This window comes from Xyrauchen texanus, chromosome 32 (genome assembly GCF_025860055.1).
Source record: "Xyrauchen texanus isolate HMW12.3.18 chromosome 32, RBS_HiC_50CHRs, whole genome shotgun sequence".
Lineage (NCBI taxonomy): Eukaryota > Metazoa > Chordata > Actinopteri > Cypriniformes > Catostomidae > Xyrauchen > Xyrauchen texanus.
In genome coordinates this window covers 15,946,601-15,962,380 of record NC_068307.1, presented here as the reverse complement: position 1 = coordinate 15,962,380, position 15,780 = coordinate 15,946,601, and the positions used below count along the sequence as shown (strand labels likewise).

Genomic DNA, 15,780 nt, shown 5'->3' with positions numbered 1-15,780 from the left:
TGAAAATTAGTTTCAAGGTATCCTCCACCCAAACGGTTTGTGTCGCAAGAGTGCGAAAAGCGTGAAATCAGCTGCTGTATTACTTCCCTGACGAAGTGTGAGCAGTTGTTCCCCTGTGCTCCTTCCTCCCTCAGAATGTTCAAAGACCTCTCTCAGACGCTGAATGAAATCATTGAAAGTGGTTCGGTTCAAACCCTGACTGGCCCAGACAGCGGTTGCCCAATCAAGTGCTCTTCCCATGAGCAGAGAGCACACCAGGGAGATCTTACTCTCGTCAGAAGGATAGAACGTGGGTTGTTGATTCAGGAACATTGAGCACTGCATTAAGGAACCCTTACATTTGGTGGGAGTTCCGTAAAATTTTTCAGGAAAGGCTAGACGTGGGCTGGTGGTTGCAGTATTGTGAGGCATTGAGATGGGTTTCTGGTTAGCTTGAGGCGCTGAGGGTACGGGTTCAGGTGCGAGTTGATGGAGACTCTGCATGGATCTCACCAACTCCTCCGTCAGCGAAGTTGACCAAGCTGATGTTGGTGCGATGCCAGTAGGTTTGCTTGGGCGGAGAGTTCGTCAGACACACGCATGGGGACCGCTGGATCGGTAAGTGGCGAAGTCTTCTGTAACGCAGACTCAGGTTGAGATGGATCCATATGCGGTTTATTAAACAGGCAGGCAAATGTTGAATACACAGGGCAATCAAACAATATCAAAGGCAGAGCAGAAGCAGTGTAAACAGGCAGAGGTTCGGGGCAGGCGGCACCTCAGCAGTAGTAGAGTTCCAGGCAGAGTAATCAAAAGACAGGCAGCAAACGATCGTAACGTGGTAAACCGGGCAAGGTCAAGACACAGGGAAGACAATACAATGGATAGACAAACGCTCATAAATGTAGCCAGGGCAAACAAGACTTCGCAATGAGGAAACAAACAGACAGAGCTTAAATAGAGAGATAAATGAGGAACAGCTGAGGGGTAATCAACCAGGTAAGCGGTCATGGGAAATGTAGCCCAGAGCTAATATTCGGGTGAGTGAGACCTCCGGTGGCCGATTGGGGAATCTTCACCGGCATTCGTGACACTGGGAATGTGATGAACTAAATAAAATCTTAAATAAATAATTCTCTGTACTATTATTCTGACATTTCACATTCTTAAAATAAAGAAGTGATCATAACAGTTTTCTCCGATTAAATGTCAGGAATTGTTTAAATATATTTGGCTAATGTGGATGTAAACTTCTGACTTCAACTGTATATTTTTAATCTTTAAAACTGATATTGTGAAGAGAGGCTGATGAGATTTAGAATGTGTAAGGGTTTTCTTGAAGAATCCCAAATTGCTCGACCATTAATGTCCACCTTTAGGCTCCTTGAGGCCACATGTATGAAGTTAAAAATGTAGCAAAACTACATCCCAGCTTGTTATTTGAATTTGAGAACTTAACTACAATAAATATTTTTACTTGTTGTGACATCACAAAATTTATGAATATTAATTATGTTATGCACATCATTTCAAATAATCTTTTACTGGTTTGATAAATAGCCATTCTTGATGCCAAATCCAAGCACTCCAATATATATTTAATTTGATAACTTTATCCCTATATCTGCAATTGTTTGTCCTGGGATTTTGTAAGTCTGTGGATAAATACATGGATCAGCAAATGTTTACATATGGTGACTGATTGGTCTCGTGGTAAACTTTTTGCCTCTGCTACAAGGAGTTTTCGGTTCTAATCCACCCTAATATAACGTTTTTATCTGTACATCACTGTATGTATTTCATGAGTACAGACACAGAGTAATTTTTTATATTTAGCCTGTTTGGCAAAGTTATACACACAACTAACTGAATCACAGTCATTAAAAATATTTATTACAATTTTGTTTTTACTGTACAAGTTCTCAAATTAAAATTGTGGCAGCGGGGGCATGGTCAAGCATCCGCCTGGAGAGAGAGAAAGTGGTAAGGGCGCTTGCAGATTATGTCTAACACCTGTCTCTAATTCCAGTGAGCATGGGGTGAGTGGCATATAAGCATTTACATTTACGCATTTGGCAGATGCTTTTATCCAAAGCGACTTACAGTGCAATTATTACAGGGACAATTCCCCCAGAGCAACCTGGAGGTAAGTGCCTTGCTCAAGGACACAATTGTGGTGGCTGTGGGAATCGAACCAGCAACCTTCTGATTACAAGTTATGTGCTTTAGCCCATTTCGCCACCACCTCTCAAGTAAGCAGCCATGCCACCACCAGAGACAGAGAGAGAGATTGGATCCAGAAGTCTGTTTGTAAAGCTGATGAATTTATTGTGAATCTGATGAGTTATTGTGAAGCTGTAAACCAGAAAAGTTGCCATCTACAATCTCTCGAGTTTTGCTACTTTTATACTTTCATACGTTTGTGCTTATCAGCTTATTTTGGTTACTATATTCTCCACTAGACATTCATTTCTAACCCTTAGGTCACTCTCATTAGTGTTATGTCAAATGTGAGAGTTCACAAGGGTCTGCAGTGCTTTAGCGAGTTTAGCAATTGCTGATTATTTACAGTGAGTTTATCATATTGATTTTGATGTCCTACATTGTCTGGTGGGGAGACCACAGGTGATTGACAACTGGTCATCTGACTATAGAACTGCTGCTGACGAGCTGAGTGATTAACGAGCCCTGTAATTACCCAGCCAGGATATATGAAGACCAATTCATCACCCCTTGGTAACCAGACACTTGGAGTGGGTTTGGCCTTATGCAAACAAGCATGAACAATTAACAAAATACACTAGATCTTATCAACCTCATGACCATCAAATTATCAAAATGGTCATGATGCATTCTATTTTGAAACAAAGACTTTATGTAATTTTGGGTGTGTCCTGCTCATTATGTAAACATGAAGTCAAAAAAGACAAGGGATCCAATATTCCATTGAAAGCTGTAGTTTTGTAAACTGGTGTACAATGGGAAGGAAAGGCATAGAATGACCACACAATGGCTGTGCTGAAACCACTGATTTTCAGGGAAATGCTTCTTTCTCTGTACAAAAATAGAGTTGTTCTTTCAGGCAGTTCATGTTTAGTATTTCAGCTGGACACCATGTTTTTGCTGCAGCAAAGCACATGTTTTTTTAACATAGGATTTGCTGCATGGAATAGATCTTACTCTAAACTTTCCTTTCATCTATACCGAAGAGCATCTCTTCCCCCCACCAGATGCTTACTTGAGTCTTTCTGGACCTCCCTTCCTCCTCCCTATACCAGAGTCCCTCCTACATCCTAAACCTCTAATAGTCCTGTTGAAAAGACCAGCATAACTGGTCACCAGCATACATTTTGTTTTGGATGCTCACCTCCACCAGCCTTTGCAACTACCTTAAACAGCAAGACTTCTTTGGTCAACCAGCTTCACCAGAAAGACTATGTTGGTCCATCTAGGCCAGCACCAAACCTGCACTAACCAGCATAAATCAGCCTAGCCCAGCATGAAAATGCTGGTCTAAACTGGTCTTTTCAAAAGAGAAGTGCAGTAGCAGTGCCCAGTCTCACACTGCAGCCATGGAGAAAATTCTGCTTTATGACTGAAAGAGAGTCACGAGGCGGGAAAAATTGAGTGAGGATGTACAGAGGCTTCCTATGAATATGCATCTCCCTCCCTAGTCAACATGATTGAGAAGATTCAATAGTAAATTGTGGACATTTCTATCTAATTTCATTACATACAATTTTACCGTACAAGCTAAACCAGTCAAAGGTACAGTAAGAGATTCACTTCCCTTTGATTTTTTGATGTCCAGAGTAAAGTCATTTATTCACAAAAAGTCTCCATACATAATCCTAATATTTTGCACTTCTTTAGTCCTCTCATTCCATGCACACCTTACTTTGTATACTTCTAGTTTCCTATTAAGGATAGTGGGTTAGAGGCTGTTTGTGTAGGCTTGACTGCTAGAAAGAACATATTGAATTTTTCATGTTGGTTCAGGCTAGTTTATGCTGGTTTCTGTAGGCTACACCATGAGGTTTCTGTGTTTGTTTGTTTTTTGTTGGTGGGATTGGTCCATTACGATCCGGTCACTGTGACTTCAGGAAAATATTCTGCTTCTTACATACATTTAGTGGTTGTGACTCCACGGCAGATAACATCTTCCTTTCACATGCTTCTTGACGCACATTGTTCTTCCTTTAGAACACACTCCAGGAGGATATGAATGTGTGTGTGCGTGTGCGTGTGTGTGTTTAAAAAGTGCTTGAAACATGGTTATTTATGCTTGTCAAACATTTTGAGTAGTGGTTTCAGGAAGTTAACTTCAATCCATTGCCATGTGTGTTGTAAAAAAGGACTTCCTAACATATCAGTGTAATCTAAATATATTCCAAAATCTTGATTTGATTTCAGTTTACATGTGCCATAAGCAATGTTAGCAGTTGTTTGCTATTCACATAAATTAGTGATATCACAGAGACACGGATGAGATTTCAGTATATAAATCAGTGAAATATGTCAGGCAATAGGGGCATTTTCTGTGAGCTATTCCATAAAAAATAGCTTACAGCACCTTTAAGTAACTCAGCCACATTGTTTATAGCCTCCAGCAAGTTTCCTCACAAGACATAGCAGGGTCTAAAAAAGAATAGCCCATGTTAATGCAGTCTTTTGTGTACGTGTACAGTGGTGGTTTTGTTCAACTACAGACTTCATTGGGCTTTAGGGTGACCCTCAGTGGATTAGCAGAGAACAGTGGTGTTCCAGCGGTCTTTTGTGAAGTCAAGGGCATGAAAGAATGGTTTGTTTGAAGGACTGCTTCCCTGAAGAACGGATACAAGCCAAAAGCTGTGCTGATGGCTAAAGGTCGTCTCTAATGAAGCAGCTGTACAGGAAAAACTCCTTCCAGAGTAGACGATCACACTGTTCTGATTCTGATTCTGACGTATACTGTGGATTACTATATTAATCTTTATAACAAAGCTCTCTACAATACTTGATTTTGATTGGTCAATCACGGCATTCTGCGGTCAAATATTTGTGTATAATGCCTGCTAAACTGTATATTTGACCATTGTCCCTAGTAACTCAAGTAAATAATTTTAACTCAAATCAAAAAGTCATGTCCATTTAATCACTTATTTGTGAATTTGCCATAAAATTAGCACAATAATGATGGGGGTGGGGTATGACCTGTTTACTGTCAGTTATCTCTTGCATCTTTATTTCTGCTGTGCACAAACTGCATTTCCGTTGCTATAAATGATAATCTGATCAGCACTATTCTGTATTAATGAGGCTAAAAATGCATTATGCTTTCATTTTCATGTTGCGGTGATATCTAACGATCTATCTTTCTTCCTTTCTTTCTTTCTGTCACAGATGAGATTATGCAGCAGGAGATCAGGCCATTGCTGGCTGTTGACATAATTGAACAACTTCATAGACAGTTTGCTCTTCTTTCAGGTGAGAAATGAATATTCATTACATATTAAAAAAAAAAACAAAGAAAAAAGCTTGGGTTTCATTTGTTTTTTCAAAGGCTGCCCACTTTCCTCCCCAGAATTGGTGATGCTTTGAATCCTGTTTCTGGTTCCTGTGGTGGCGGTTAATTGCTGTTAATGCTCACGAATTACAAACACTCTCCCTTCTCAGAAAATAGCGTCCAATTACCAACCCTCCATTTCCTAATTTGCTCAATAGCACAGAGCATAAATTATTATTTTCTTATTCTCTTTGCTCAGTGTGCTTCTAAAATGTATCATGTTCACATAATTAAAGGTGCTCTCTGTATTTGCCCCTCTTTTAAAAGGTTTTAAAGACATTTGCAACTTGTGTATAAAACCTCTCACATGATATGAAGACTGTTGTGTGAAAACTATTGTGTTTGAATGATGCTGAACCCATGCCCCTAGGTATCAGTGTAATCTTTTTGTATGATCAAGTATGAGAGGATGTGTTTTAATGTAAATATAGTCACAACTCAAGGATTATGTTAGGTACCTAAAAAGGGGTTTGAGCTAAGGATTCATGCGGATGCCATACAATTGCCAAGAATTAAGTAAATATAACATTTTTTAAATGTATAATAATTAAAAAAATATTTTTAAAAGTGTAATAAGAAAAATAACAGGGAAATATTGTAAGATTGTAACAAAATAGTGTAAAAATCATTAGATTTTGAAAGGTAAACAAACAGCAGCCTACTTAAAAGAAACAGGACATACTTCAAGCAAATGGTTTAGGTCATAATTGTTTAATTGACAAAACTAACACCAAAAAATTAATTGTTTTTCCAATATAGCTCCTTAAGTTTTACAACCTTAAGTTTAAGTAAACCCACAACTTTTTGGTTACCAGCCCTGATCTTTAACCAATGGACTATGCCTTTATCCTACTCAATATGTCACAGATATTAGAAAATTATATGTTTACTTAAAGAATCACAGATATACACTGTGACAGCTTTTTGCAACACCCAAGTGAATTTAGCAACAGTACTAGGTCAAAAGTTCTGCTGCTAAAATGTATCTGTGCTTCCTGAAAATTCAATCACTGCCCCCAGTGGCTAAATATGGAAGTGTTGTTCAACGTATTGGCATGTGTGAAATGTCCATAGAGTGGCGCCAAAAGGAAGGTACATTTTTAGTTTTACTCATATTTTATTAACTCTATTCCCTTACCCAAACCACAACCCCAAAACCCAACCGTCAGTGGAGTATAAATATAATACAAATATTATTTAATAACAAAAAATGCAACTTCCGAATTGTGCTCACCATTGTATATGTAAATGTGTTACGGAGGTTGCTCGCATGAGGGATGCCATTATTCCTCCTTTGAAACGTAAAAATTCAAGCCAGTGGGCCTGTGACCAAGATAGTTTGGTGTATGGAATTTGGGAGGAAAACAGATGAAAATACACCTCTCTTCATTTGCAGCTTTGACCGTAGACAGGTTTGTGTACATGACAGTTTGTTGAAGGGGTGGGGTTAAAACTGACTAAAAAACATTTGACTATTGCCTGCGGTCCCACATATGTCAGCAGAAAAGAGTCAGTCATGTCAGGTTGGAGCATGCTGGCATTTTTAAACTTTAAATAACTGAAGTGTCACATATATAACTCAGCAAAAAAGGAAATGTACCTTTTTCAGGACACTGTATTTTGAAGATAATTTTGTAAAAATACAAATAACTTTTCTGATATTTATTGTAAAGTTTTTAAACAATGTTTTCCATGCTTGTTCAATGAGCCATAAACTATTAATGAACCATGCACCTGTGGAACAGTCGTTAAGATACTAACAGCTTATAGATGTAGGCAATTAAGGTCACAGTTACAAAAACTTAGGACACTAAAGTGACCTTTCTACTGACTCTGAAAAACACCAAAAGAAAGATGGCCAGCATCCCTGCTCATCTGCGTGAACGTGCTTTATGCATGCTGCATGGAGGCATAAGGACTGCAGATGTGGCAAGGGCAATAAATTGCAATGTTCATACTGTGAGACACCTATGCCAGCACTACAGGGAGACAAGAAGGACAGCTGATCATCCTTGCAGTGGCAGACCACATGTAACAACACTTGCACAGGATTGGTACATCCGAATATCACACCTGCGGGACAGGTACATGATGGCAACAACAACTGCCCGAGTTAAACCAGGAATGCACAATCCCTCCATCAGTGCTCAGACTGTCCGCAATAGACTGAGAGATGCTGGACTGAGGAATTGTAGGTCTGTTGTCTGGAGCAGCATCGATTTGGATGTGGAGGGTTCTTCATGGTCCGGGGCGGTGTGTCACAGCATCATCGGACTGAGCTTGTTGTCATTGCAGGCAATCTCAATGCTGTGCATTACAGGGAAGACATCCTCCTCCTTCAAGTGGTACCCTCCTGACATGACCCTCCAGCATGACAATGCCACCAGCCATACTGCTCGTTCTGTGTGTGATTTCCTGCAAGACAGGAATGTCAGTGTTTTGCCATGGCCAGCGAAGAGACCGGATGTCAATCCCATTGAGCATGTCTGGGACCTGTTGGATCGGAGGGTGAGGGCTAGGGCCATTCCCCCCCAGAAATGTCCGGGAACTTGCAAGTGCTTTGGTGGAAGTGTGGGGTAACATCTCACAGGTAGAACTGGCAAATCTGGTGCAGTCCATGAGGAGGAGATGCACTGCAGTACTTAATGAAGCTGGTGGTTTGATTTTGACCACCCCTTTGTTCAGGGACACATTTTTCCATTTCTGTTAGTCACAGGTCTGTGAAAGTTGTGCAGTTTATTTGTCTTATTTGTTGAATCTTTTTATGTTCATACAAATATTTACACTGGTTAGTTTTCCTAAAAATAGAAGCAGTTGAATGTGAGAGGACATTTTTTTTTATTTAGAGTTTATAATAATTTAACAGCGTTTAACTGTAAGTGGGAGGGACAATTACAACTAAAGACTCACTGCTCCTTGGAGAGCTTTACCATTTCTTCCCACTCAAGCCATCAGATCTCCTAAAGGCCTGGTCTGCCTCATCACCCATCAAGCAGCCTGCACCAGCCATCAAAACTGCAACTGTTATGTAATATTATGGTGAAAAACAATCCCGGCCTACATTGTCAAATCTATTTAGCTGGCTTCTTCTGTCTGAAGTGCTGCTTTCAGCTGAGAAGCACTGTGCAGTTCATTAGTTCTTAGTAAATCACAGGGATGTATTCCAGCATTGATTACGGCTAGTTAGGCCTTTCAGTTTTTGACAGTTTATTAGCAGGCAGCCACAGACAATTGATCCAAACTGTACTAATTTAAAAGAATCCCCTTCAAATGTGTTTCCTTCACTAGAGAGTAAGAATGCTAGTAGTCAGAAGTGATAAAGGCACCAGTGGGATTTCCAGATATTTTTTGACTGGGTGAAGTGTATGGGGTGGCATGAAGCCTAACACAACATACCTGATAATAAAAATAATTTTAATAATAATTAGATATGTACAGTTTCAGGTATTTCTATAGTCGACTGTTATTTAGTTAAATAATTGATTGTTATAAAATGTTGACTTGGCAAAACACAGACAAAACTGCAGCCTCAAAAACAAGTTTTCAGCTAATGACCCTGCATCAGTGTGGAGAGTCCTAAAAAATTTACTAACTTCAAGACACCATCCCCCTACACGACTTGAATGTGTTTTACTGTAGATTTGAAAGGCCCTGTCTCACTTCACACCCACTATAACCCTCACTTCACACAAACATCAACACTTCCTGCAACCCCCCTTCTACCCCCTCCTCCTACTCAACCTGCACTTAAGATCTGTCTACTGGAAACAAAAGATAAGGAAAGCACAGGGCCCAGATGGTTTATCACCCACTTGTCTAAAATGCTGTGCTGGCCCACATCTTCACACAGATCTTCAAGAGATATTCAGTTTTTGTCTAGTTGGGATGGAATAGAGTACTGGCCTGTTTAATTTAAGCACTGGTGATGGGACAGATGATCATTGTTTTTTTGTCATGTTGTACGGTATTTAGTGAATGGAACCATTGTTTATAGTAAAATGGTCCCTCACCTGATTTTGTCAAGCCTGCTTCACAGGTGCGCTTCAGTGTCTTGCAGATGTGACACGCAGTGTAATCTACTGTGCATGTTCAAACCATAATACATTTCGGTTGACTGTTTCCCCCTAGGCCACTCGATTAAGTTACTGTGTCCGAAATCGCTCCCTATCAACTATATAGTGCACTATTTCTGGTGTCTGACATTTTGTAGTAGCGTACAAATTCTGAGAATTCAGAAATGTATTTGTTCCCTACCGTTGTTCACTCAATCTTACCTGCAATACACTCTGATTTTGAGTGTACATCGATGTGGACGGGGTGGACTGATGTGCTGGTGTCATGAGAAATCAAATCCCCCTCGAAAATCGGGTCTCCCTCTGACGTCACATCAATCCAATTTTCTGAGGGACTTATTAATGGGTACTATATGCACTGCCTGAGTAGAAATCATTTAAAATAGTTTTATGATGTATCTCGATATTACTTTGTAAATATGACATTTAATGACTTTTAAACCATAATTTATAACTGAAGTTATAGATAGTTAAATTAAAGATTTTTCATTGTTTGTGTTTTTATGTAGTTAAAGATCTCCATTGTTGTACTTGTAATAAGTGGTGTTTTATAAAAAATTAATAAACTGAATGGTTAGTTTTTTTTATTTAAAAATTAACAAATAAAGAATTTGTTTTAATGACATCTCGAGCATATTCCTTGAAAACAAATAAAAATGTGCTTGAAAAGTCCTTGAATGTCCTTGAATTTAACTCTGAAACTCTGAGAGTGGTTTATGAATTCTAAAAATGTATTAACGTGACCTCAGAGCAGAGCTACTTCATTACTGCAAACAAGCATATCTTTCTCCAGAATTCCCTTTTGGAAAGAGCGCAGTGTAGAAGGATACAGGTTTACTTACAAAGGAGACATTTACATCTTCAGGCTGACAGGGGCAGCAGGGGACATTTGAATGAAAATGAATATTTTTGCTAAATTCATTGATTTATTGGAATGCCAGCTGTATATTATATTCAGTTATTTGTGGATCTGCAAATAATTAGGTTCTACCTAAGTGTTTTAATTTTTAAAAGTGAGGTTGTTTATTGACACTTTCAGATGAAAATGGCGATTCCACTGTTGCCCCCTTGTGGTTTATTATTATTTTTGTATTTATATTTTTTGCAATTATTTCCGAAGCTTTGGAAATGTCCACTTTACTCCCAAAAGATAATTTTTATATTTATAATATAAATAACATTTTTATAAATATTAAACAAAAGGTAATAGAATTGTACAATGTATGTGTAATGAATAGCCTACAGTCATTTTTAACAGTATTTGTGTGTGTGTGTGTGCGTGTGTGTGCGTGTGTGTGTGTGTGCCTGTGTGTGTGTGTGCCTGTGTGTGTGCCTGTGTGTGTGTGTGTGTGTGTGTGTGTGAGTTTGAAAATGCTTGTTGTGATGTAATGGTGAAAAATATTGCATGACATTTCTGCAGGAGGAAGAGGAAGTGATGGAGCGCCCATCATTACATTCCCAGAGTTCTCAGGCTTTAATGAGGTGTCAGATGAGGATTTTGTTAATGTTGTTACATATCTGACCAGCATACCAAGGTGATCCCTTAAGCATATTATATACAGTTTAAACATATAAAAGTAGACATAAACACAGAGAATACTGTCAAAAAATATCTAGTAAAGCCAACATTGACCTCACCTTCCCTAAACAGTTATTTATTTCTATCATTCCTTCTTTAGTATGGATGCTGCCAGCATCGGCTTTATCATCATCTTGGACCGTAGGAAGGAAAAATGGAACTCAGCATTCGCTTCTCTAGCTCGAATAGCAGTTTGTACAGGCTCTTTGTAAAGCTTGAGTTTAAGAGCAATTTTTTAAAAACATCATGTTGTATAATGGGGTTGTACAAAAGGTCACATTTCTTTGCATCCATTGAAGCTACACAATTTTCTTTGAGGCATTCTCAAATCATGCTGGGATAACATTTGCCATTGCTATGCTGAAAACAGAAAATAATACAAAACAGAAGTATTTCCCTTAATTGTTTGAAATCAATTGATCTCACAAAAACAAACATTTAGTGAGTGAGTTATTTTTCACTTTTATTTTTATCTGTTTTTGGAATAAAGAGTATGCTAAATGTGTCAAACCTTCTTCTCAGTTAGAAGTGTCAGTTCAGAGAATAAAGGAAGTGTAAGAACCACAGCAGCCTATTTAATTTCACTTGTTATTTTAATTTTTTTTTAAAATCTATTTGAAAAGATTCAAAGAAGATGCAGAATGCGAGTTGGGTTTCTTTCTGGTTTGACAACACCATATATGTAATCTAAATTTTGAATGAATCTTAATTGATATCGAAGAGCCTTTAGTCTGCCAATTTTTATATATATTTGTATCTCATGACTTAAAAGGGGTCCTTCCCAGGAAATCTACAACTTGTGCTGGTTCTTAAACCTTCACGTCTCCTCCAGAGGACCATTGCTGATGTCAGTATGCGGTTACATCGGGACGACTTTAAATTGAAGGTACTGGTAAGCATGCTCAATGTCTGCTTGAACCCTCAACATGTCCAGTCAATCACCATATGATATGCATGCCTCAACTATGTCTGTAACCATGATCACTCATCCACTAAATTATTGACATGTAGCCGGTCACCATGTTGTATTATGCATGTCTAAAAGGGTGTTAATGAACTGTTTGCAAATTATTTCTTGCCTGCCCTCTGCCTTTGATAGCACCTTAGAATGTAGAGAGTATGGTGTTACAAAGACATTATTGAGACTTCTACACTGTGCAAAGCATGAAGTCGTTGTTTATTGTGGCTACAGCTCATGGTGGTAAAATGCAATGTGTGAACATAGTTTGTTTCCCACAACCACATGCACTGTTCATATCAGTATCTATGCTGCTGTAATTACAATCTCCTTACTTGACTAAAAGAAAAGAAAATTTTTTGTTGGGGACACCTTATAAAGACACCATATCAGGGTGTTTTTATAACTATGGGAACTGTGTACTTTTAGAAAATAAACTCCCTTAAAACACTTTTTACACTCTCACATTTGTATTATTTGTCTACTAACAATGTCCAACTGTACATGCATCACAAGATAATTATATTGTTTTTGTCATTTTTATAAACTAAAAGATGTTATTTCCACCAACATTTTAATTGGAAGTTTAATTTCATAGCATTTTGTGTATCATAAATACACACAATTAAATATTTCAACTTTGTTGTGCATAATTTGATAACATTAAAGCTTAATTAAATTTATGCTCAAAAATATTCTGTTCACGTGATAATTGTGATAATTGTAGTGATAATTATCTTGATCATTTCTTTATTTTCTTATTTCTTCATACATCTCAAGCATGCTCTTCACTGACACATTATCTCCATGGTAAACAAATACACAAACCTTTGAGGAAAAAAAAAAAAAACTTTATTAGTGAATATTGAAGTGGCTTATGTAGGCTTATATTTCACTCTTTGTCAAAATTATTATAGTTTTATACTGTAACAATTAATTCATAGTGGATTTTCATATTTAATAATTGAAAGTCTGAGACTGGGACAAGGGACAAAGACAATACAAATTTGAAATACAAAATTGCACGTTAGAGTGATTATTTGGGCTGGTTGAGGTTGTACACAGCTCAACAGACCCAGATAACAATAGGGTGACTATTGTCTGAACATCAATGTAATGGCAGGCAGTTTAGATCTGTATCCAGAAAGCTACGGAGAATCCTGATAGACAGTAAAACTATTTACATACATTATAGATCATTTTCATTATTTTCTTTTGCCTTGTAGGTTGTTATGCTAAATTCCCTGTCAGACTTGTATGGCTACATCGATAAAGGCCAGCTAACCTGCGATCTGGGTGGAACCCTGGAATATTGCCACAGTCAGTGGATCCATCATCGTACAGTGAGAAAAGACCCTCACACAATTGCTGTTTACTACCCTGCTGAGAACACCAGCTTAAACAAGCATACATTTAATGGTTTATGTTGGCGTACCTTGAAGCTAGTCAACCATCATGGTCTTTCTGATGATGACTTTAGCAGGATGACCTTGGAAGTCGTGCTGGTTTGCTAATATTAATTCTGTAGAATGGTTAAAAAAAATTGTTTTAATAACTTCAATCTAAGTGTATGTAAACTTCTGATTTCAACTGTACATACTATGTATTCAGATTGTGTCAAACCTTTGTGCCCTAGGCCATTGAGAACTTTGCATTAACAGTGAAGAGCACAGCACAGATGCTACAACAGTTTGGAACTGATCTGGCAGAAACTGAACTTCCCAATGATGTGCAGTGCACCAAAGATTTGCTCATCACACACACAGAAAAACACAACAAGCTTAAGGTAGTGTGTCACATTTATGAAACAGAAGATAAACTAGTGGATACATTTGTTCTTTAATGACAATTTGCTTAAAGGTATTGTTCCTCCAAAACTTCCTGAACATTCTGTCATAATTTACACATACTGTATCTTGAACACAAAAGAAGAATTTTTGAAGCCGCTCTTTTACTTATAATACAGGTGAATAGGGAATGGGAGTGTCAAGCTCCAAAAACGACAACACCATAAAAGTAGTCCATACAACTTGTGAGCTGTATTCCATGTCTTCTGAAGTAGTACAATAGCTTAGTTAAAACTAAATTGAAGTTATTTTGTTATTTTGATGATGAATATAATCAAATTGCTTTGATATGCCATATTTGGAGTCCAAATGGCTTTTGTTATCCATTGAATAACATCTTAAATTTAGTTTTTTTCTTTATACAAAGCTTCAGAAACCTTGGAATACAGTGCACAAATCTCATGAACTACTTTATGATGTCTTTTTGGTGCTTTTTTGTGTTTTCTTGGAGCATGACAGACCCAGTCACCATTCAAAGAATAGAATTAAAAAAAAATTGTTGAAATGTTCTTTTAATGCAAAATAATAATGCATAATAATTTTATTTATTAAAATTTTAAACCTGCTTTATTTAGACATTCAAATTCATCAGTTGTTCAGGAAGTGATCTTATTTTATTTATTTTTTTCATTCATTATTTCACATACTGTACCAAACAAATAATATAATTTCTTCTTCACAGGACGAATTAAAGTTGGCTGTGAAACAAGGAAAAACTCTGCTGTCTTGTATAAAAGATCGGGCCAACAAAACCGAGAACCACATTCTGAACCCGGATGAAACAGATAATCAAACAACCGTTGAGAGGTGTGTAACATACTGTATAATTCCAGGAGCCAATGACTGCCACAGAGAAAAACATTTTATATAACAGATATCTATAAAATGTCTGGTCCAGGTCCAAGAAAGATTTTTATATGAAATATCGGCAATAATGTTTGTACCTTCCCTGACACACTGTGTCTTAAAGGTTTTTGTTTGTTTGTGTCAGGTTGCTAGCACAGCTTGATGAGACAGAGAATGCATTTGAACAGTTTTGGTCAAGGCATCACCTCAAGTTAGAGCAGTGCCTACAGTTACGCCATTTTGAGCAGGACTTCAGAGAGGTACAGTACAGTAATTTACATTTAAAGGAAATTCATAAAGAATAAATGATGTTCGCTGATAGAGTTGTTTATTTGCACATGCTAACTGTGTTGTTCTAACACCCGATTCACTAAAGGAATTATGGAAATCAGATAACAGCATAAGCTCATAAAATCTGTGCTGAATGCAATTTGCACAGAATAATACACAATTTTCAGTTTTGTTCTGAATACTAGGTTGTGGAGGATGCAACAAAATACCACAACCTGTCATAGTTTTCTGGTACTGTGCCTGAATCGGCTCTTTAAAATGCCAAAAATGAATTTGACTACACCACGTGTCTAGATGCACGGATGGATAGAAGATGGATGAAGATGGCGCCACAGCTCTCCAGTTCTTTTGATGTTTTTATTTGTTTGTCCTTTGTTTAGTATTTTCTTCCAATCAGTTGTACCAGGGATGAACTGCTGAACATTCGGTATCACATGCCAGACAATCCTTTCCCTGTTTTTGAATATTCTGACATTTTGAAGCGAGCCGACACACTGGTCAATCTCTGATAGCACGGCTTTTGAACATCACCGTAGAGTATTAATCTAGTGAATCTCCACTCTCTCCTTAACAAAACTGACGAACCACATCCTCACCCCTACAAGCATATACTTCTCAAACTCTGCTGCCATGTGCTTCACAGAAACCTGGCTGAGTGAAGC

General features: G+C 37.8%; 1 protein-coding gene across 9 annotated transcripts in view; it reads left to right on the top strand.

The window, feature by feature from the left end:
- The window catches only part of mcf2l2 (MCF.2 cell line derived transforming sequence-like 2), a 91,937-nt gene that overhangs the window by 18,827 nt on the left and 57,330 nt on the right, over positions 1 to 15,780 (top strand). For 8 of the 9 annotated variants that reach the window (XM_052101181.1, XM_052101177.1, XM_052101180.1 and 5 more), the window contains exons 2-9: positions 5,362 to 5,445; positions 11,018 to 11,132; positions 11,277 to 11,367; positions 11,949 to 12,068; positions 13,361 to 13,477; positions 13,771 to 13,920; positions 14,664 to 14,788; positions 14,973 to 15,087. In XM_052101181.1, the coding sequence (XP_051957141.1) occupies positions 5,362 to 5,445; positions 11,018 to 11,132; positions 11,277 to 11,367; positions 11,949 to 12,068; positions 13,361 to 13,477; positions 13,771 to 13,920; positions 14,664 to 14,788; positions 14,973 to 15,087 (917 nt within the window). The remainder of the gene's footprint in view (positions 1 to 5,361; positions 5,446 to 11,017; positions 11,133 to 11,276; positions 11,368 to 11,948; positions 12,069 to 13,360; positions 13,478 to 13,770; positions 13,921 to 14,663; positions 14,789 to 14,972; positions 15,088 to 15,780) is intronic. The other variant, XM_052101175.1, reaches the window with a different exon arrangement.